Here is a 25,132-nt window from a genome sequence, read left to right on the forward strand (position 1 = left end):
TTTTTTCTAGTGCACCACATGTGAATTACTTCTGGTTGGCATCAGCCTAATTAAGATCATTGTTCCAAGGCTGATCCTTAAAAGAACACAGGAAAAATAAGCCCAATGTGATAAAAGCTTATGCATGAGGTGTCAACTCACAATAACATCTCTAAACTCAGAACAAAGTATGGAAATGAGCGAAAATAATCTAATTTACACGTTACTGTGAACACCAAATCAAATTTACCAACTTGAAAAAAAAGCTGTACTCATCCTAAACCTCCCCCAGTCCGAACTTAGATACCAAAGAAAAACTTCAGTACTTTGGCATTGTAATAAATTGCTCGTTATCACCCTAAGAATCAGTTATTAATCTAGAAGAAACAAACTCATGCTGAACCTTCAAACGACATTAACTACACAGGAATGTTGATTCCTGCGGGTTCTCAAATTTAAATTGCCTCAGGCACCAAGTTACATACTAGAAGATAAATGTGGCAATCATTTTTAATACTTAAGGAGAGTATTTAGAATTCACAGCTTTAAAAAATCAAATTTGAAATTAATATCAATATATTGCTCACACTCAGGGCACACACTATACATTTTCAGCTAGATCTAAAAATATGGCCCCCAAATAAACCCTTTGCTCTTAAATCAAGTATTAAGGAAATGCTGAGGCCACTTAATCTAGGTACTATCTTTCTATCTCCTCTGTTACTACCATGATCTGAGTTAACACCAACACAGGTTAGTTCAGAACAGATAAAGGTTTAAGACTCATGTTTGGGATTTTGCACTCAAATTTGCACCGTGGACCACCTCAAAAAGATCTACTTTATTGATCAAAAATTATCTACAGCAACTGTAGAGATTATCCCAAACACAAAGTACAGTGATGAACAGAGAGAAGATTAAGAAGTATGTCTTAAGTTTAGTGGCTTTAATGAAAATAAAAAGAACCTTTTAGCCAACATAAGTCATATACAATGATAAAAGAGATGCTGAGGGAAGATTAAAAGAGAGAGAACTCAGGTCCCTAATGTTGTATATAGTTTCTTTCAGGTTAATTCAAGCTATAAAGGATGTACTGTTGAAATTAATCTAGTTTGCACGACTAATCTCATCCTGGTAAGAGCTCTAAGTTTATCACAGTGCTCTCTGCAATCTGACATTTTTCTCCACTTGTTAGCCTAGTGTCCATTCCATCTTTCAGGAATTCAACACTACATGGAATCCAACACTACATAGAACTCCTTCATTATTTTCATAACAAGACAAGGAAACATATCTCCAAGCTCCAGTCACTTACCAGAACACTCTCTCTATACAGACGTAAAAACCCCAATAACTGGAACAATGGGAATCTCTACTTTTGGTCCAGTAAATTTCCAAAAGCAGTAATTCTCATTTAGGTGAGAGGATCAAAATTTGCTGGAAAATACCTTAAAACTACTGATGAGTGACAAAGTATCTGTAGATTATATTCCCCCAACTTTGTACTCTTTTGTTTCCTCACTCCTCTCTTAAAGCATCACTATTTCAAGAACCTCAACTGTTGATGAGTGTATTTGGGTTATGGCAGAACAAAGACTTAAAACAATGCTGAGAGAGTAACATAACCAGGTGTCCCTAGCCTCCAGATAGCTAAAAACCCCACATGGAACATTTTACAGTTCCCTGGGTCAAATGAGAAAGCAGTGTTGTTGGGGTGAATTTAGTCTAGGATGACAGCGAAAAAGAATTCCATATCAACTATCAGAAAGACACATCTTCAAAGATATAAGCATCCAAACTATAAAAGACCACTATAACTTTTTCCCCATTCATAATTCACCCCATGCTGCTTTCATACCCCACCACCACAGTTTTAAGGAACTGTTTAAAACAAAAAACTCCTGAAGCTCCTAGGGAAATTGTAGACTTTAAGAGGCAATAAGAAGCTTTAAAAATGTAGGGAAAATGCTCAGCTTCCTCTTACCCTCCATGAAAATATATACCTTTACTCTGCCTGAAATTTCTGTTTCTTGAAAATCTACCTATTAATTTGGATTAAGAAAAGTGTTTTCCTGCTTACATAATAGGTGCTAATATTAATTATTAGCATTAAAATCTGAATGTCATATATTTATACGGTTCAAAAAGTAAAAATCAAGAAGATATCCATTATGAAGATTCCCAATCCTACTCTGCTTCCTATCTATCCAGTTCCTACTACATTTATTAGTTTCTTATCTTTCCAGACTTTCCTTGTGCAAATTAATGCAAACTATAGTTATTTCCCAGGACATCTTGATGAGGGGAGCTGGGGGCCAAGCTGAGAGAGACTGGTGGGTGCAATGTCAGAGAACCTGCTCTGTCTCTCAGTGGCTTTCTCAAAATGGCCATAGTTCTCAGACAGCAAAAATTTGTACATCTGACTATTAAACACAAATCAGACTCCTGAACCCTGGCTCCATTCTGGCTAGGGCTCTGGTGTCCCTACCTGGCCTGTGTGAGGGGGAACGCTCTGCCACTCTGTTAGAAAAGAAAGCCCCATCCACCATTTCCTAAGAGCTGGCCAAGGGTAACAAGCTGTACTTTAACTAAGTAGAGCCACACCTAATGAAATATCAAAGTCTGGAGAATGTGCCTCCAGGCTTTGCTTTAATCTGGTGGTGGTGGGGAGGTATGTGTACATGTGAACAGACTGCCATCTTTAGAGCGGTTTCAGGTTTACAGAAAATTTAAGCACATGGTACAGGGAGCTCCCATATATCCACTCTTTCCCCTACTCAGTTTCCTCTATCACTAACATCACGCACTAACATTGCAACTGATGAACCAACAGTGACATGCTATTATTAACTGAAGTCCGCCGTTTACATTAGGGCCCACTCTTTAGTGTTGTACATTCTACTGACTTTGACAACTATATAATGACTTAGGGCTTCCCTGGTGGCTCAGACAGTAAAGAATCTGCTTGCAATGTAGGAGACCCAGGTTCGATCCCGGGGTTGGGAAGATTCCCTGGAGAAGAGAATGGCTACCCACTCCAGTATTCTTGCCTGGAGAATTCCATGAACAGAGCAGCCTGGTGGACTACAGTCCTTGGAGTTGCAAATGAGTCAGACATGACTGAACAACTAACACTATATATGTACTATAATGACTTACTATTATAGTAAGAACAGTTTCACTGCCCTAAAAACCTCATGCTCCCTTTCTCCATCCCTCGGAATCTTTTCATTTACTGTCTTTAGAGTTTTGCCTTTTTCAAAAGGTCATATAATTGAAATCATTTAGTATATAGTTTTTCTTCAAACTGGCTTCTTTCATTAAGCAATATGAACTTAAGGTTTAGCCATGTCTTTTTGTAGCTTGATAGCTCACTTCTTTCTATTACTGAATAATATTCCACTGTATGGTTTGCTGAAATCTGCTTATCCATTCATCATTCACTTTTTTTTTTTTTTAACATAATGGATTTATTTGGATGTATTCTGCCATTTTTTTTTTTTTCTTTTTTTGGTTACACTGCACACCATGTGGAAGCCTTAATTCCCCTACCAGGGATTGAACCAATGTCCCCTTCCATGCATTGGAAGCATGGAGTCTTAACCACTGGACTACTAGAGAAGTCCCCTTCATTTTTTAAGAAATGAAACTGGGGAACCATAAAGTAAGGTGAGCAATTCAAGGTCACAGAACTCATCAGTAGCTCAGCTGGAGTTAACCCTCTCTCTCACTCTTCCACAAACAAAAATCAGCTCCCACACTTCTATGCTGCTGTTCTTTCCACTATATCAAGTTTTGTTTTGTTTTTTTTTTAAGGCAAGAGAAGATCTTATTTATTAGCTTTTTCCAGTCAGCAGTCTCCAAATTGCCTTTGTTTCTTTTTGGCAGGTTGTTTAAGTGGTTTGAAATTGATGCCCTACTGGAATAAAGCTAAACAGCTAAGCAACCAGGGCAGGAATGCCCAGAGAGAGCAGCCAGCTGCCCTGTGCCTGAAAGGGAACAGGGGCTTTACCTGCAGGCCCGGGATGTTCAGGAGAGGAACTGGGAAGCCATAAGAACACCCTCAACCCCCCTGGAGGGACAGCTCCGCTGCCTGAAAGCTGTGATGTCCTCTGCTCTCGGCTTCCTGTGGCTGAGGACTTTCAGAGGGTACTAAAGATGCCACTCTCTTGTGTATTCCGCAAACTAACAGCAATTTTAAAACAGAATATAAAGTGTCTTGATTGGGTTCTTATAAATGATATTTTTAGCATAATACTAGCCAAAGAAAAAAGAACTAATTTACAATGTGTAAATGTCAAAAACTCTTCAGAGAAAGTGAGCAAAAACAGGGAAAGGAAACGGGGAGATGTGTGTTAATTCAAGAAAGGAAGTTTCAAAAGTTTACAAAAAGAGTAAGAGAAAAAGTATGTTCTGATAGCTATAGTCTCTGGAAATAATAGGTATGAAACCCAAAAGAAGGACAAAAACCTGCCTTTGAGTGCTCTCCTCTTTCTTCTACTTCTGTCTACTCAGGTCCTTCCAGGTCCTATTCAACCCCGCCCCCAGAGCTTCCTTCTCCTATCCTGACTCCTCTCTCAAACTCTCTGTACTTGACATTTATTTGTGGACTTCTCTGCCTCCCAATTCAATTCCAGGGCCTGAGACTGCAGGGCCCTTGTCACACATATCTTGGTTTCCCCAGAATACCTCTAAACAGTGCCTCCTGCAAAGCAGATAATAAATAAATATGTATTAGTTAAGTTGAAGAAGCCAACTAGAAAGTAGTGTTTTTAAGGGGAGAGGAAACTAGAGTAGTATAAAGGATACAAAATCTGAGCACAGTAAGTTGTATTAATAACCAAATCAATCTAAATCAATTGTGTAACAAGTAGTATGAAAGGCACAGTCACCTGAAATTGCAAAAATAGCACAGTACCTGCAGGAGACTTTCTATGGCATGAAAGCCTCGAATTAAATTCAGAGCAGCACATAAAAGACTAAGGATAAATGCCACAATCCCTGAAAGAGTTGCTGGTTCCAGTCTCTGGTGAGCTGAAAAATAAAAGAAATGATCAGAAATGAACATCAATACCTCACATCAATGCCTATACTTACATAAAATGAAATTCACTGCTCAATTTAAATGGATCAAATATTGGTGAATCTTCATAAAATTATTTAATAAGATACCTTACAGATTAAATCTTTTTTAAAATGCAAAATGTCTGATATAACAGCTTCATTCCCTTGAACTCAAGTTAACTTTTTTCTACATTTTTAACAAAGACACCTAATTTGCATTTGGGGTACATAGTGCTAAGGAGTTGTCACATTTGCCAGTAAACCATATAGGAAAAAATCTTATTGCCTAAATATGTCTACCATTTACAAGTAGCTGCAAATATGTATATTTTTTTAGCTGCAAATATTTGCTAAGGTGACTTTGCTCAAAAAATCACTGCATAATTCCTATTTTTTCTGAAAATGCTTAGAAAACATTTTAAAGGACAAACATAGCTTGCTTTTAAGCAAAGCTCTTCCTTATTTGGATTCCAGGGCTATAAATACCACAGGATATATGTGAAAGCTCATCTATAACCACTGATCTGAACTCTACAATAGAATGGACTCTTACAGTTATGAGGTTCCTGGTCTCTGAAGACCACTTGAAGGTAAAACAGTGACCAGTTTATTTTACAAACACATGCCCTATCCATCGGGGCTTCACAGTGTAACACATTTAGATATACAATAGCTTCCCTTCATTATCCTACAGTTAACAAAATTAACTACAGAGTCTAAATGAAAACACAAAATTAAATACATAATCATCTAGACCTCAAAAGGGAGAGAGAGGGAAAAAGAGGACAACAGAACTATATTTAGATCATTTTATTTTAAATCACTGAAGTGTAAAAGCCCTAACAATGAAGTTAATGAGGTAGAACATTAATATAAAGGCTTAAATCTTTGCAACTTATATTCAGCCAGTACAGCAGAAAAGTGTCCCTAAATAATTCATAAAAACACAAAAACCCACGTCACGAAAAAAAGTTATTCCTCAAATTCAGTAGGAATCCAAATATAGGATATATTTTCTTAAATTTCTTCTGTGCCAAAGCTAACTGCTTGTTCTCCCAGTTAATTTCCTTGAGATTAATATGAAAGCAAAAACTAAATGTCTTTGTAAAGTATTAGTACCAAATTTCCTATCACTAGAGAAAAAATCGCACAACTTAAGAATCTATCCAATGGTCCACCAGTTAGTCCTATTCTGCATCCCTCCCTCCATCCTTCCCCACTCCCTCTGGGTAGTAAGAGGAAACTGACCTCCAAGTGAAAAAGAAATCCTTAGCAAGGTCCTCAAGCACAAAGCCACCTGATAACTAAACAGATTACAGAAATAACACTTCTAAAGTATACAAGTTTATCTTACCAAAAAACCAAATAGTAATCTATACTGTAATTAAGAACCATAGCCTTTTGTGGTCAAGAAAGGAATGACCACTCTTAAACGAAAAAATATTATCATTTTAATGTGTTGATCAATACCTATTTAAGAAATAAATAATAATATTTACCAAGTTTCTAACACTTGCCTCTTAGGCCCTTGGAGCACTCTCTTTATAATGATAGTATACGACTTAAAAATTATTTCAAATGACTAGAAACATTTTTAAGGCATGAAAGCCTCCTTTAACAAGCACAAGGCACAAATTATACTGAAGGACAGGCTGGAAAGGCGCCAAATCACCACAAGAAAGAAAATCTCAAGTGGAGATTCCCCCACTCCCACCCCACCCCCTTCCTAAGACCTGTGGGAACACTTACTAAGAAAAACTCCATCTGCACAGAATGTGAGGCTGACACTTTGTAAGGACACTTTCTCATTTTAACGAACTGAATGAGATATTTAATCACATTTCAATGAATTATATTACATATTTTTTATTTTATAAAACAGGTTTTAGATGAATTATCCACAAATGCTTACTTCACCCTTCAATTTGGCACCATGATAGGTACTATTACGTATAAAGCAGGTTTGGAACAGTAAGAAATGAAGAAATGAGAGGTAATGTAGAAAACAATAGTTTTGTTTAATTCAAAATAACACTACCAGGTCACTTTTTATTTGTTTAGCTATTATTGTCTTCTACTATGATTTTTTTTTAGATTAGTCTCCTTGAGCCCAATAATTACATTTTCACGTCAAAAGTAAAATTTTAATGTGCCAACGATTAATGGAAAGTTTAAAAAAATTCCTAAAGAAATAAGAGCAAATCCCTTGGAACAAAAGGGCTATTGCTTATAGTGAACTAATATATTTATTCAGCATACATTTTTGGGCGTGATTCTGTGTAAGATGCCGTGCGTTACAGGATTTAAAAAAATGAATTACCCAATCTGCCTGCAAGGCACTTCTAGTCTTCTACAGCAAGCTCATGGAAGTAACAAGCATTCTAAATTAAAAGAGTTAGGGAATTCTGAAGAGGAAAGATAACTAGGGGAAGATGGTGACACCAGAGTGGTAAGAGAACCAAGGTAGGTCTTTAAAGATGGTTAAAACTTAAGACACGTACAAATGGGAAGAACTGTACTCCATGCATAGAAAAGAACATGAGGAGCCTGGAGATGAAAATGGGAGAAGCAAATTATAACAGCATCAACAAAAACCACTGCCACTACTAATTCTAATCCTTCTAATAGTGGCTGCTCTCAACATACCAGGCACCAAGTGCTTCATATATACAATCTCATTCTATCCTTCCAAGAATTCAAAGCAGTACACACACACTTGTTGAAGTTTTTTCTGTCAGGAAACTATGGTTTCGGGAAATTGAGAAATTTGCCCAAAATGAGTAAAGGGACTGGGATTTAAATTTAGGGGGGTCTTTCCAGGTGGCACAGTGGTTAAGAATCAGCCTGCCAATGCAGGAGATGCAAGAGACCTGGGTTTGATCCTTGGGTTGGGAAGATTCCCTGGAGTAGGAAGTGGCAACCCACTCCAATATTCTTGCCTGGAAAATTCCATGGATAGAGAAGCCTTGCAGGCTACAGTCCATGGGACTGCAAAGAGTCAGACACGACTGAGTGACTGGGCACACACACAGCCTGACTCTAGAATTCATGCTCTTCACCACTTTGTTATTGGGCACTGCTACTGGCTTTGTTTTGCTCAAAAAGATGTTTGTTAAAAGTAGGAAGAAATTAGGTCAGAAAGGGAGGCTGAAACAAATTAACAGTCTGAAATATGAGGCTAAAAATTATGAACAAACTCAACAACAGAGAAACATGGAAGAGCAAGATTGATGATTAAAGTTGTTCTTAAAGAATATTAACCTGTAAATGGGTTGTAGAGATTAAAAGGAGAGAGAGATAAATAATATTTTCTTAAAAGGAGAGATAAATAATATTTTCTTAGTACCTTCTCACTAGGGATACACAGTCCCATTTATCCTTCAAAACAGTGTACTTCATGAGGTAGGAATGACTAACTTCTTTGTGTTTGAATTTTCTCACCTACAAATTGAGGTTAAATAATTTGCTCTAAGATGGCTGGTAAGTTCCATCTTCACAATCAGCAGTTGGGTCTGAAAATCCCATGCTTTTTCTACAACTCTGCATTAAGAAATTCATGAATAAGTCATTATAAGATATTGACTGAATTGAGGGCCTGAATTAGGATAGAGAAGTAGAAATGGAGAAGAAGAGGTGAGAGAGATTATAGAGTCTAAAATTATTAAACTTGGCAACTAACTAGATGTGGGAAACAAAAAGGAAAAAAAAATCAAGGAAAATGCCAAGGTTTGGAGTGCAGGTATTAGAAAGATAAGGGTACTATTAACAGACCCAGTGGAAGAAACTCAGGTTTGATTGAGAATGGAGACATTTTAAACATATCAAACTTGAAGTGATGGTGAGATATGTTTAATAAGCAACTGAAGAACGCAAGAACGGTGAGCTGGAAAAACAGATGAGGTCTGCATCTGATGGGAAGGGTTTGGATGAGATTACACTGAAGGAAGTGAGCCAACAGCAAATCCTTGGTAAGTAAACACTACCTTTACAGAAAGGAAGGGGAGGCAAGGAAGATAGATGTAGAACAGACAGAAGAGGAGGGAGCAACAGAAGCTCAGGAAGGGGAGACCATCAAGACGTGGCTTACAATGCCTGTAAACAGGCCAAAGACAATCTGAACTGAAAAAGAAAAAAGATTAGATTTACCGACTAAGATACTTCAGAAAGTATTCAATGGTTTCAGAAGAGTGACTGAAGGCAAAATTCATACTGCAAGAAGTTAAATAACTAGTAAAGGTAAAAGACAGAAGCAGTAAGTGGACACTTCTGCAGTTACAGGAGAGGAAAAGAGGACGACAGCCTGACAGATACAATAGGATTGAAAAATAATTATTTTTCCCCAGTAATGGGGTGGAGGAAGGAGACTTTAACACATTTATAGGTGGAACAACAAATTCAGTGAAGAAGAAATAGAAGAATCAAGAGAAAGGAAAAATAATTGGTGAAACAGAGTACCAGAAGAGTCATAGTGAGTATTCAAAAAGATGGTACCATTCTAACCTCAAACCTCATCATACTACCAGTGTCTATGCTGAGTCAAAGACAAAGTTCAAAAGGTGCAGTCATTCAATGATGTCCAAAACACCTAGAGACACAGGTTTTAAAACACAGAGAAATTTCAAGTCAGTTCTATCTAAATGAGCAAACTTATTACTAAATTAAGACTGACACTAATTGTAAGGTACAAAAACACACTATTTTTTTCACTACAAGACCCTTTCTTTTTTTTCTTTTTCTTTTCCTTTATTTATTTATTTATTTTTTCAGTGGGTTTTGTCATACATTGATATGAATCAGCCATAGATTTACATGTATTCCCCATCCTGATCCCCCCTCCCACCTCCCTCTCCACCCGATTTCTCTGGGTCTTCCCAGTGCACCAGGCCCGAGCACTTGTCTCATGCATCCCACCTGGGCTGGTGATCTGTTTCACCACAGATAATATACATGCTGTTCTTTCGAAACATCCCACCCTCACCTTCTCCCACAGAGTTCAAAAGTCTGTTCTGTACTTCTGTGTCTCTTTTTCTGTTTTGCATATAGGGTTGTCGTTACCATCTTTCTAAATTCCATATATATGTGTTAGTATGCTGTAATGTTCTTTATCTTTCTGGCTTACTTCACTCTGTATAATGGGCTCCAGTTTCATCCATCTCATTAGAACTGGTTCAAATGAATTCTTTTTAACGGCTGAGTAATATTCCATGGTGTATACGTACCACAGCTTCCTTATCCATTCATCTGCTGATGGGCATCTAGGTTGCTTCCATGTCCTGGCTATTATAAACAGTGCTGCGATGAACACTGGGATGCATGTGTCTCTTTCAGATCTGGTTTCCTCGGTGTGTATGCCCAGAAGTGGTATTGCTGGGTCATATGGCAGTTCTATTTCCAGTTTTTTAAGAAATCTCCACACTGTTTTCCATAGCGGCTGTACTAGTTTGCATTCCCACCAACAGTGTAAGAGGGTTCCCTTTTCTCCACACCCTCTCCAGCATTTATTGCTACAAGACCCTTTCTTATCATTACCACTTGTCAAAAACCTGCATGTCCTTCAGGTTCCAAGGTCTAAAAGTGTTACTTCCTTTTTATTTTAGAGCATGTATCACATTCTACCTTGTATTTTACTTATTGACTTTTACTTGCTTTTACCATCTTGAAACCAGATATGTGCTTATTGTCTTTATAAAATGCCCTAAAATATTTAAACACAATACTTTGGAGGGAAAAAAGCAATAAATATTTGTTAGATTATGAGGGTGTGTGTGTGTGTGTGTGTGTGTGTGTGTGTGTATAAGAGAAAGAGACTGGGAAACCCACTTGCATTGTGGGACAACAACCAAATACAGCCACATTTGCAGGCAACTAATAAATTGTCTAGAAAATTACACAGATTGACAAAACGCTGATTAACCACCAAGTATTTATGCTAAAAAGAGGTATTAAAGGAACTGAGAAACATGTATTAAATTTAGGGTTTCATAAATTTGTTTTGAAGGATATAAAATTTAAAAGAATAACAACATTAAATGTTGGTGAGGATAGACGGCAATCAAAACTCTCAAACATTGTTTGTGGGAATGTAAAATGGCACAATTACTTCAAAAAACTGGCAGTTTCATAAAGAGTTAAACACACACCTAACCTGTGACCTATCAACTTGACTCCTAATACTTACTTGAGAGACATGAAATTAATGTATGGCAAAAATCACCACAATATTATAAATTAGCCTCCAACTAATAAAAATAAATGGAAAAGAAAGAAAAGAAAACACACAGCAACAAAAGATGAATGTTTATAACAGGTTTATCTACAATAACCAAAAACTGGAACCAAGCCAATGTCCAGTGTCTACCCACCCTGGATAAACAAATCGTGGCATGCCCACACAGTGACTACTACTCAGCAATAAAGAGGAACAAACTACAGAGATGCAACATACACATACATTGAACAAAAGAGGCTGAACACAAGAATTACATTTACATAGTCTTATTTATATAAAGCTATAGAACAAATAAAGCTAATTTAAAGTGAAAAAAATCTCAGTAGTGGTTGTCTGGAGTGGGACAGAGATTGACTAGGAAAGGACACAAACTTTCCAGGGAGATGGAAATGGTCCACACTGTGATAGGGGTGTGTACTATCATGGTTTTTACTCTGTATTGTTGATGCTTTGACATCTTGGGACCTTGCAGACATCAGAGGATTGCCTCTCCCAGGACTATTTAAATCCTAGAGATGGCAAACAACTCACCCGCAAGCATGTCTTTCATAAGCAAACCCCACATCTGGAGCCCACGCTCCTAACTACAGGGTTCTCATACTCAAGGCCACTATTCCCCTGCCTGAACCACCCCAGGGGCAGGTATCACTACAAGTATTCAAACTAGCCAATCTTAAATGTACTTTCTCTGCCTCTCCAGTTCCTTCCTGGGGAAATCACAGCAAAGACTCAACTTCCTAATCTGTTGGCCATGCCGTGCCATACGTGAATAAGAGTAAAATCTATATTTTGAAACAGAGTGTGGTTTATACAACTGTATCCATATGTTGAACCATACGGCAAATATCTGTGCATTTCAGTATGTGAAAATTTCCCTTAAAAAAGAAAACTGCGGCAAACTATTGGGTATAATACAGGCTCAACAATGTATTATACAACATGGGGAATATAGCCAATATTTTATAATAACTGTAAATGAAAAACAGCCTTTATAAATTGTATAAAAACTTGATTTAAAAAGAAAAAGAGAAAGAACTATAGAAATTATCAAGTGGATAAATGGGGAGTGAGGGGAGGTATAGATTAAACAAGAATGTCAAAATGTTGATATAGTTATAACAGTTGTATGATGGATACAAGTGTTAATTGTAATATTCTATTTATTTGATATATGTTTAAATTTTTCTATAATAAAATGTTTAAAACAGAAAACAAGTAAAAGTGGGATATAGTATTTAACATATTGACCCCAGCAGAACATCTGTAGAAAAAAGACATCAAAAGTAAGAGAGAAAAAGGCCTGCAAAATAATGCTTATCAAATAACTATTAATCAGATTCTAAAATAAATTCATTTAGGAAAGAAAACTGCAAAACAAGAAAGTATATTTAAACTGGGAGACTATGCAGAAAATATTATGCAGGCCTGATCTGAATTTAAAACAAATTTAAAGTTAATATTATGATAATCTCCAATTGCCAATTACTTTTAAAATTTTCTCTTTCTTATGGTTTTTCTCTCCCTTTCTTAAAACAATAACAAATTCTAGATTTCTCCCCATTTTCCAAGTATCTCCTATTTGGTGATCCAAGATACCACTGCAATCTACACATCAGAGTGGAGACTTATGGAAGTCAAGTAATACAAGGAGTTTCTAATAAAGTCTTCCTCCTAGTAGGTCAAGTTGAACCTCTACCCCAAATTAAGGTAATTCTCCTGAATCCTGAGTGTATATTTTAATGAACATATATTCTTAGCAAGTGCCAGACCTATGAAATTTAAACTACTGGAGGAAAGACCAATGGAAGTCTTATAGCTCCCTCAACCCAAATATCATCAAAAAATTAATCCCTAGGCTAACTGCAGAGATTGGTGTGACCACCCAAGGCTTGCTTAAAAAGATGCATGGGTGATGATTCCTATCATACTCCATTTTAACTTTCTAATTTGTCTCCAAAATAGGTGCACCGTAGAGGATGACAACAGATTACTGTAGGTTCCAACTGCACATGCTTTTCCAGATGCAGTCTCCATGTGGAACAAACCAATTAACTCCCTGGCACACAGGTACTAACTTCTGCACACTTCTTTTCTCTATACTGAAGGCAATGGCACCCCACTCCATTACTCTTGCCTGGAAAATCCCATGGACAGAGAAGCCTGGTAGGCTGCAGTCCATGGGGTCGCTAAGAGTCGGACACGACTGAGCGACTTCACTTTCACTTCACTTTCTCTATACTAAAACAGAAGATCAGAAGCATTTTGCTTTTACTTAATGCTGATATCAGTAAATTTATCATATTGCCACTAGGTTTTACCAACTGTGTGCCACTGATTTGTTTATAGCAGGGGTTAGCAAACCATGACCCACAGACCAAATCCAGCCTAGCACCTATTTTTGTAAATAAAGTTTTACTGCAAGACAGTTTCAGCTATTCTTTCACTGCATATGTGTCTTCATACTATAACAGCAGAGTTGAGTAGTTATGAGAGAGACCACATGGCCTGTAAAATCTAAAATATTGACTACCTGGCCTTTTACAGAAAAAGTTTTCTAAATCTTGGTTTACAAGCACTTAACATCTTAACACCTCATAGAACATTATATTAATCTACTTCATTGAGGACCTCACGCTGACAGGGCCTGAAGAACAGACAGTATATGCTTTGGGTTAGATACCTTGAGATGACATATATGCCAGAGGGTAAAAAATAATCACAAGATTATAAAAGTCTACCACCTCAGTCAAGTTTCTGGGGATTAAAGGTCTAGAGAACATTCAAAGTAAAGATCAAGTTGCACCTTTCCACCCATACCACTAAGAAAACATATGTTGCTTAATATGCCTTTCTAGATTTGTATACAATGCTACAACATATTTACTAAATGACAATGGTTGAGGAGGGTCCAAAGCAACAGAAGGATCCAGACTTCAATACAGGACATTTTGTTACTCAGTACTTATGACCCAGGGATCCAGTGTTGCTAAAAATATCTGTGGGACTTCCCTGGTGGCACAGAGGAAAAGAATCCTCTTGCCAATACAGGGAACACGGGCTCGATCTCTGGTCCAGGAAGATTTCATATGCTGTGGAGTAACTACGTCCACGGGCCACAACTATGGAAGACTACATGCTTTTGGGCTCTTAAGCCACAACTAACAAGAGCCCCTGTGTCACAACTACTAAAGCCCACAGGCCCTAGAGCCCCCACGCCATACTGCTGAGCCCATGTGCTGCAGCTACTGAAGAGTGTGTGCCTAGAGCCTGTGCTCTGCAACAACTTCAAGAAGCCACAGCAATAAGAAGCCCATACACCACAACTAGAGGGTAGCCCCCACGCTCCACAACTAGAGAAAGCTCGTGTGCAGCAATGAAGACCCAGTGCAGCTAAAAATTAATTAACTAATTATGTAAAATCTGTGGATAAGAGGGATGATGTTTTGAGCCTGCAGTGAACCCGGAAAGAAAAATCATAAAAGAGGCTCCAGGTATTCTGAAGCAATGACACAGCCCTTAGGCAAAAATTGTTTTCATTTTCAGAACTAGTTTTAGGCTTGCTTATTAGCCACAGCAGAACCTTGTGTCCCTACCATGAAGTATCAGATATATATTAATAATCTCTCTTCTTTTTTTTCATTTTGTCAAATAGGGCAGTTAAGGCATGAGAAATTGTATTTTCAATTCCTGTCTTATCTCAGTCAGAAGTTACCTTGTCAGCTTATCCATTAGAAAGACTACAAAACCCAAAAGAACCACAAAAACTGACAAAAGAAACAAGGAGGTATAATAAGGCAACAAAGAACAGAAAATAGATCAAAAGTAATCAATACAAAAAGAGGCAGAAAAAGAGACAAGTGATCAAAACCCAAAAGAACAAAAACAAATAGCCAAGATGATAGGTTTAAACCCAAACATATCAATAACCACACCAAACATAAATGATCTGAATACATAAGTAAAAAGGCAGATATTGTCAAATTGGATTTTTTCCCCAAAAGACCTAACTACATGATACCTAAAAAAAACAACTCTTTAAATATAAAAATACAATAGTCAAATAAAAGCAAAAATAAACAAATGGAACCTAATCAAACTTACAAGCTTTTGTGCAACAAAGGAAACAATAAACAAAACAAACAGACGGCCTATGGAGGGAGAAAATGTTTTCCAACAAAGGCTTAAACTCCAAAATACACAAACAGTTCACATACTCAATAACAAGAACAAGGAAAAAGCCCAATCAAAAAATGATCAGGAAAAAAAAAATGATCAGAAGACTGTCTCCAAAGAAGACATACAGATGGTCAACAGGCATGTGAAAAATGCTCAACATCACTAATTATTAGAGAAATGCAAATCAAAACTATAACGAGGTACCACCTCACACCGGTCAGAACAGCCATCATTAAAAAGTCTATAAATATCAAATGCTGCAAAGGGTATGAAGAAAAGGGGACCCTCCTACACCTTGGTGGGAATGTAAGTTGGTACAGTCACTACGGAGAACAGTATAGAAGTTCTTCAGAAAACTAAAAATAGAGTTGGCATATGATCCAGCAATCCCACTTTGGGGCATATATTCAGACAAAACTATAATTCAAAAATGTTCATTGTAGCACTATTTACTAGACATGGAAGCAACCTAAATGTCCATTGACAAATGAATGGCTAAAGATGTGGTACATATATACAATGGCACATAACAGCATGGACTCTGAGATTATCATACCAAGTAAGTCAGAAAGAGAAAGACAAATACCATATGATATCATTTATATGTGGAGTCTAAAATATGACACAAACATGTCTATAAAACAGAAACAAACCCACAGACACAGAGAACAGACTTGCAGTGGCCAAGGTGCAAGCAGGGAGGGGAGGGATGGCCTTGGAGTTTGGGATTAGCAGATGCAAACTATTGTATATAGAATGGAAAACAAGATCCTACTGTATAGCAAATGGAACTATAGTCAATATCCTGTGATAAACCATAATGGAAAAGAACATGAAAGAGAATGTATAATATAGATAGATATGTATAACTCAATCACTTTGCTATAAAATAGAAATTAACACAACATGCAAATCAACTATATTTAATTTAAAAATATATAAGTAAATGTATATATTTTAAAATATGTAAATGTATTTAAATTAACTAATTTATTTAAATATTTAAAAATAGATTTACCTATTTAAAAATGTTAAAAACAAATGTTAAAAGAAAAAAGATGGTAAAATATATACTAATTTAAAAAAAGAAGATTATCATTGCTATATTAATAAAGTAGCCTGCAGAGCTAAGAATATTACTGGATATAAAGAAAGTAATTTCAAAGGACAAAGGAGTACATATACCAAGAGAACAATCCTAAATATTTAACAAGATTTAAAATATCCAAAATAAAAACAATAGACCTAAAAGGAAAAAAACATAAATTTGCAAATACAGTGAGAGATTTCAATACCCCTTTCTCAATAATTAACAGAAACAGACAGAAAATCAGAAAGGTATAAAAGACTTGAACACCATCAACTAGCTTGATCTAAATGATATTGATCACCAATATTGATATATGATCATCTAGCCAGTAACAGTAGAATACATATTCTTTTCAAATGAACACAGAAAAATGACTAAGATATACTATACTCGGAGAAAACAAAACAAGCTCAATAAATGTAAAAGGATTAAAATTATACAAAATTTGCTATCTGGCTACAGTGAAATTAAATTTGAAATCAATAACGTAAAGGTATCTGACAAATCTCTATATATTTGAAACATGTAACATATTTCTAACAAATCCATGGATCATGAAAGAAATCAAAAGGGAAATTAAAAAGCATTCTGAACAGAATGAAAGCGAAAATGCAACAGATTATAATTTAAATTTACAAAATGTAGCTAAAGCAATATTTAGTGGGAAATACACAGTACTAAATGTCTGTATTAAAAAAGAAAGTTCTGAAGTCAACTACCTCAACTTCTACCTTAATAACTTACAAAAAGAAAACTCAACTAAACTCTAAGGAAGAAAAAGATAGGAAGTAATAACCATCAAAACATAAATCATGAAACAGAAAACAAAACAATAAAAAGTCAAAGTAAGCAAAAGCTAGCTTTTTAAGAAAATCGATAAAAATTATAAACTCTATGGGGGAGAATGGATACATGTATATGTATGGCTGAGTCCCTTTGCTGTTCACCATGAAACAGTCACAACATTGTTAATCAGCTATACCCCAATACAAAATATATTTTTTTAAAAAACAAAGAACAATTATAAACTCTAAGAATACTGATGTCAAACTTTATGCCCCAAAATTCAATAAGTTAGGTGAAATGGACAGAATTTTTAAACAAACTACTAAAACTCACTCAGGAAGATAAATAACCACAGTCACTAAAGAAACCGTTCTGGATAAAAATCTTGCCACAAAGAAAACCAGAAGTTCGAAAGGCTCCACCCACCAAACGCTTAAAGAAATAAAACTTCTACAGAAACATTTCTCAGACTTTGAAAAAGAGAGAATACCTTTCCATTTATTCTATGAGGCCAGTTTTTTCATGTTAGCAAAACCAGACACCGCCCCCCCACAAAAAAAATCACAAAAGAGGAAAACTACAAACCAATTCCCTGACGAATACAGGTACAATATCTTAAGAAAATTTTAGCAAATTGGATCTGACTATATAAACAGGATAATACAAGATGACTCATTGGGGTTTATCATAGAACCACCAGATTGATTTAACATTTGAAAAGCTACAATCATCTCAATAAATGCAGACAAAAAATGCAGACAAAGCATTTGACAGAATACAACTTCAGTTCCTGATAAAAACCACTCATCAAACTGGGAATATAAGGGAATTTTCTCAACCTGGTAAAAAGGTATCAAATATAAACCCTAAGTTAATATTGTATTATAAGTATTTAACTGTTTGGACTGAGCTTTTCCTGGTAAGATCAAAATCAGGAACAAAGCAAGGCTATCCATTCCTACTCCTTTATTCTTTCGGGATATCCTTGTTAACCACAGCATTCTACATTTGCAGTTATCCTCTTTTTTAGAAGATATCATTAAGTTGCCTTCTGGCCTCCACAGTTTCTGTGTGAGGGACAGAGAGAGAGTGTGTGTATGTGTCTAATGGTTTGCATTCACATAGTCTAGTCTCCTCAAGGAATCTGGTTATTTTTGATTGCTTGCCAATCTATTTTCAAAATCGTATTGTAGACATCTAAAGCCTGTGAGGCTATTTCTCCTAGGAAATTTGTTTGTTTCTGCCAGGATCTTTGAAGCAAAGCATGGTATAATCGGCTCAATTCAGTTTTAGAGACCAATATAGTTCAAAACTAAGCTTCAGTCCTGATAAAGCCTATCTACTTCATACATAAAGCCTATCTACTTCATACTCCTTCCTGTCTATCCTTTTCTTAAAGTGCAGACACGCAAAATTCTAACCCAAAGCTGAAGAGTTGCTCATGAGGTTCACCACCTTGGTGGGTTCTGTTCTCTAATCCCTGTCTCCCAGGTCTTGAGAGGTTATCAGTAGTTCCCTCCAGAATTGGAAAAAGCCTCCCCACCAAAAAAGTAGTTCCAAACATTGGGCTCATTTTCCTGAGCCTCCATTTTCCCCTGTAACCTAGTAATTCTTAGTAATATTCTTAGGTCTCCAAAGACTTCAGGAACATTATATTTTAAATTAAAATCTATATTAGACCTATTATTCTATATAATATATACATTCCATTTAGCTTGTCTACATGTATTTCATGGGACTACTGGTCTGAATATCTTCCCTGGGGGCTCAGATGGTAAAGAATCAACCTGCAATGCAGGAGACCCAGATTCAATCCCTGGGTCAGGAAGATCCCCTGGAGAAGGAAATGGCAACCCACTCCAGTATTCTTCCCTGGAAAATTCCATGGACAGAGGAGCCTGGCAGGCTATGGTTCATGGGGTCACAAAGAGTCAGACATGACCCTATTCCATCATTATTGGAAGTCTTTAAAGTAATAACCCCTTCATTTATTACTGATTTTAATAATTGAAATATAATCCAAATATAATAAAATTCACCCTTTTAAAGTGTACAATTCAGAAATTTTAATACATTCACAGAGTTGTACCATCATTATCAACTAATTCCACAACATTTTTATCACCTTAAAAAGAAACCTCATAACATTTAGTAGTTATTATGCCTATTTCCCTCCAGCTCCTATCAACTGCAAATATACTTTCTATCTCTGTAGATCTGCCTACTCTGGACATATTGAATAAATGAATTATAAATATGTGACCTTTGTACCTGGCTTCTTTCACATAGCATGTTTTAAAGTTCATATGGTACCATGTAATATCAATACTTCATTCTTTTTTTATTACTTAGTAATATTCTATTGCGTGAATATGCCATACTTTATTCATTCATGAGCTGATGGACATTTGGGTTATTTCTACTTTTTAACTGGTATGCATATTCATGTACAAATTTTTGTTTAGACATACACTTTCAATTTCTGGGGTATGTACCAAGAACTAGAATTGCTGGGTCATATGATAACTCTGTTTACTCTTCCAAGAACTTTCAAACTATTTTCCAAAGCAGCTGCACCATTTTAAAATCCTATTAACAACATAAGAATGTTCCAAATTCTTCACATCCTTGCCAACACTTGTTATTGTCTGTCCTGTTATAGTCATCCTAGTGGGTGTGAAGCGGTATCTTAACACCTTGCTTTGCTTTTTACTAATGATTAACAATGTAACAGTGAAAGAGGAGAGTTAAAAAGCTGGCTTGAAACTCAACATTCAAAAAACTAAGATCATGGTATCTGGCCCCATCAATTCATGGCAAATAGATGAGGAAACAATGGCACTTTCTTGAACAAAGAATTTATTTTTGGGGGCTCCAAAATCACTGCAGATGGTGACTGCAGCCATGAAATTAAAAGATGCTTGCTCCTTGGAAGAAAAGCTATGACCAACCTAGACAGCATATTAAAAAGCAGAGACATTACTTTGTCGACAAAGGTCCATCTAGTCAAAGCTATGGTTTTTCCAGTAGTCATGTATGGACGTGAGAGTTGGACCATAAAGAAAGCTGAGCGCTGAAGAATTGATGCTTTTGAACTGTGGTGTTGAAGAAGACTCTTGAGAGTCCCTTGGACTGCAAGATCAAACCAGTCAATCTTAAAGGAAATCAGTCCTGAATATTCATTGGAAGGACTGATGCTGAAGTTCCAACACTCTGGCCACCTGATACGAAGAACTGACTCACTGGAAAAGATCCTGATGCTGGGAAAGATTGAAAGCAGGAGGAAAAGGGGATGACAGAGGAGATGGTTGGATGGCATCACCGACTCAATAGAGTTTCAGCAAGCTCCGGGAGTTGGTGATGGACAGGGAAACCTGGAGTGCTGCAGTCCATGGGGTCACAAAGAGTTAGACATGACTGAGTGACTAAATGATGTTCAACATTTTTTCATGTGCTAATTAGCCAGCTGCACATTTTCTTTGTAGAAATGTAGAAGTAAGTTTTCTCCTAAGAATCTCACAGTTTTAGCTGTTAAATTTAGATCTTTGATTCATTCTGAGTCAGTTTCAACACATTTTTGTAAGGTAGAGGTCTAACTTCATTCTTTTGCAAGTTGGTATCCACTTGTCCCAGAATTATTTGTTGAAAAGACTATTCTTTCACCATTGTCTTGGCATTTTTCTTAAAAATGAATTGAAGAATTTCTTTCTGTACTCTCAATTCTAGTCTGTTGATCTGGATGTCTATCTTTACACCAGAACTACAGTCCTGACTATCCAGCCTGGTAGTAAGCTAGAAGTGTGAGTCCCCCAACTTTATTCTTTTTCAAGATTATTTTGACTATTCTTAGTTCCCTGCATTTCCATATGAATTTTAGGATCAGTTTGCCAATTTCTGCACACACACACAAAAGCTGGAATTTTCAGAGACTTCACTGAAGCTGTGTATCAATTTAGGAGTATGGCTATGAAAACAATACTGTCTTTGAATCCGTGAATAAAGGACTACTTTACTTCCCGTTAATTTAGGTCTTCTTTAATTTCTTCCTGTTTGGTACTTCTCAGCATATGGGATTTTCTTTCTTTCTAATTGCAAACAGTAGAATATATACATGTCTGTCTTGTTTTGTCATGTCTGTAGTTGCTAGGATCTTCTTAATTTCCGTTTCAGATTATTCACTGCTGTTATTTAGAACACAAATAAATGACTTTTCTATTTTGGTCTTGTACCCTATAACCTTGCTTGATGCATTAGTTTAACAGTTTTTTGGTGAATTCTTTAGGATTTTCTCTGTTGAGAAATGCATATGTATTTAAAACTGTTATACCCTAGTATATCGATTCCTTTTATCATTATAAAGTGTCCTTTTTTTCTAGTATTGGTTTCTGTTTAAATTCCATTTGTCTGGTATCAAAATAGCCACTCCAGCTCTCTTTTGGTTGTCGTTTGCAATATATATCTCTTTTCTTTCTTTTACTTTCAATCTATCTGTATCTTTGAATTTTGGTTTTTTAATCCACTTTTAAAATCTCTAACTTTTGACTGGAATGTCTCATCCATTCACATTTTAAAAAATCCATTCACATATGATGTGATTATTGAGACAGAAGATTTACACCTGCCATTTTTACTCATTTTGATATCCCTCATACTTTTTGCTCTATTCCTTACTTACTGCTATACTTACAGTAAGTGAATACTGCAGTGTTTTTCTTCAATGATTTTTCACTCTTTGAGTTATTTGCTTAGTGTCTGCTCTAGAATTTACCATATACATCTTAACTTATCAGAAACAGCTTCAGATTTATACTAACCTAATTCAAATGAGCTACAGAAAAATTACTCCTATATGGCTTTATTCCCTTTCTCCTGTTTTTGTGGCTTTGCTCTGTGTGTATGTGTAGGTCTTTTAAAGAAATTAAGAGGAAAAAGGGCTGCAATTATATTTTTTCAGGTTTTTGTTAATATGAATTCTTATCATTTCTGGCTTTTTCATTTATTCCTGTGGAATCAAATTACTACCTGGGGTATCAAATTACCATCTGGGGTCATTTCTCTAACCCAATGGAACTTTGCCACCATCTACCTCCTTTGCACTATAGAAACAGAAAATACATTATATTTCTATATGTCATAGGTAGCAAAATATACACAGTTTTATTTTTTATTAATTTTTATTGGAGTACAGTTGCTTTTCAAATTGAGGTGCTGGAAAAAACTCTCGAGAGCCCCTTGGACAGCAAGGAGATCAAACCAATCAATCCTAAAGGAAATTAACCCTGAATAATCATTGGAAAGACTGACACTGAAGCTGAAGCTCCAGTACTTTGGCCACCTGATGCGAACAGCCAACTCATTGGAAAAGACCCTGATGCTGGGAAAGATTGAGGGTAAAAGGAGAACAGAGTGGCAGACAATAAGATGATTGGGCAGCATCACCGATTTGAAGCTTATGAATCTGGGCAAACTCTAGGAGATAGTGAGGGACAGGGAGGCCTGGGGAGCTGCAGTCCATGGGGTTGCAAAGAGTCTGACACAGCTTAGCGACTAAACAACAACAAATAGCTGCTTTACAATGCTGTATTATTTTCTTGCTGTACAGCAAAGTTAATCAGCCATACATATACATATATCCACACTTTCATAGATTTCCTTCCCATTTAACTCACCACAGAGCACTGAGGAGAATTCCCTGTGCTCATTATCTATTTTATACATAGTGGTGGTTTAGTGGCTAAGTCGTGTCCAACCCTGGCAACCCCATGGACTGTATGTAGCTTGCCAGGCTCCTCTGTCCACAGGATTATCCCGGCAAGAATACTAGAGTGGGCTGCCATTTCCTACTCCAGATTTTATATCTAGCAGTGTACATATGTCAGTCCCAATCACCCAGTTCTTCCCTCTCTCTCTTTCTCCCACCCCTTGGTGGCCATACATTTGTTCTCTATGTCAGTGTCTTTATTTCTGTTTTGCAAATAGGTTCATCTCTACCATTTTTCTAAATCCACATATAAAGTGTTAGTTGCTGCTCCTCTGTCCATGGAGTTCTCCAGTCAATAATATTGGAGTGGGTTGCCATTTCCTTCTCCAGGAGATCTTCCCAATGCAGGGATCGAACTCAGGTCTCCTGCACTGCAGGCAGATTCTTTATCATCTGAACCACCAGAAAAGCCGCATTATTATACAACATCTTTTTCTGACATACTTCACCTGTTATGATAATCTTTAGGTCCATCCACATCTCTGCAAACGGCATTATTCCATTCCTTTTTATGGCCAAGTAAACACACAAGTATTCTACTGTGTATATGTACAGTAGAAAGAATAAAGAAGCTATTCTTTATCCATTTCTCTGTCAATGGACATTTGCATTGCCCGCTGTGCTGAAATCAACACTGGAGTACATGCATCCTTTAGAAATATGGTTTTCTCCAGATATATGCCTAGCAATGGGACTGCTGGGTCATATGATAGCTCTATTTTTACTCTTTTAAGAAACCTCCATACTATTCTCCACAGTGGCTGTACCACTTTACACTCCCATCAACAGTGTAGGAGGGTTCCCATTTTCAGCATTTATTGTTTGTAGAATTTTTGATGATGACCATGCTGACTGGTGTGAGGTGATACCTCATTGTAGTTTTGATTTGCATTTCTCTAATAATAATGTTGAGCATCTTTCTATGTATCTGTTGGCCATCTATATGTCTTCTTTGAAGAAATGTCTATTTAGGTCTTCCACACTTTTTTTGATTGGGTTGTTAATTTTCTTTCTATATTGATCTGCATGAGGTGTTTGTATATTTTGGAGATTAATCCCTGCTGTTGCTTCATTGGCAAATATTTTCTCCCATGTGATGGTTGTCTTTTTGTTTTGTGGTTTCCTTTGCTGTGCAAAGCTTTTAAATTTAATTAGGTTCCATTTGTTCATTTTTGTCTTTTTTTCCATCACTCTAGGCAGTAGATCAAAAAATATCTTGCTGTGATTTATGTCAGAGAATGTTCTGTCTACATTTTCCTCTAAGAGTTTTATGGTGTCCAGCATTTAGGTCTTTAATCCATTTTGAGTTGTGTGTGTGTGTGTGTGTGTGTGTGATATTAGGGAATGTTCTAATTTCATTCTTTTACATGCAGTTGTTCAGTTTTACTAGCACCATTTATTGAAGAGACTGTCTTTTCTCCATTGTATATTCTTGCCTCCTTTTTCATACATTAGATGGCCAAAGGGGCATGGGTTTACCTCTGGCCTTTCTATCCTGTTACACTGATCTATATTTCTGTTTTTGTGCCTGTACCATATTGTTTTGATTATTGCAAATTTGTAGTATAGTCGGAAGTCCAGCTCCATTCTTCTTTCTCAAGATGCTTTTGCTATTCAGTCTTTTTTGTTTCCATGCAAATTATAAAATTTTTTCTTTTAATTCTTTGAAAAATGCTCTTGAATAGGGATTGCATTAAATCTATAAACCGCTTTTGGGTAGTATAACATTTTGACAATATTGATTCTTCCAATCCAAGAACACAGTGTATCTTTCCATCTATTTTTGTTATCTTGGATTTCTATCATCAGTATCTTACAGTTTTCTGAGTACAGGTCTTTTACTTTCTTAGATCAGTTTATTCCTAGGTATTTTATTTATTCTTTTTGATGCAATGGTAAATGGAATTATTTCCTTAATCTCTCTTTCTGATCTTTCATTGTTAGTGTATAGGAAAGCAAGATATTTCTGTGTATTAATTCTGTATCCTGCAACTTTACCAAATGCATTGATGAGCTCTAGTAGTTTTCTGGTAGCATCTTCAGGATT

The 25,132-nt window shown here is 36.4% G+C and overlaps 1 protein-coding gene across 2 annotated transcripts in view; it reads right to left on the reverse strand.

Moving 5' to 3' along the window:
- SEC22A (SEC22 homolog A, vesicle trafficking protein) overlaps positions 1–25,132 on the reverse strand; it is a 78,137-nt gene that overhangs the window by 20,296 nt on the left and 32,709 nt on the right. For both annotated transcript variants that reach the window (XM_043874464.1, XM_043874463.1), the window contains one exon: positions 4,898–5,013. In XM_043874464.1, the coding sequence (XP_043730399.1) occupies positions 4,898–5,013 (116 nt within the window). The remainder of the gene's footprint in view (positions 1–4,897; positions 5,014–25,132) is intronic.

Source organism: Cervus elaphus, chromosome 19 (assembly GCF_910594005.1).
Source record: "Cervus elaphus chromosome 19, mCerEla1.1, whole genome shotgun sequence".
In the NCBI taxonomy this organism is placed as follows: Eukaryota; Metazoa; Chordata; class Mammalia; order Artiodactyla; family Cervidae; genus Cervus; species Cervus elaphus.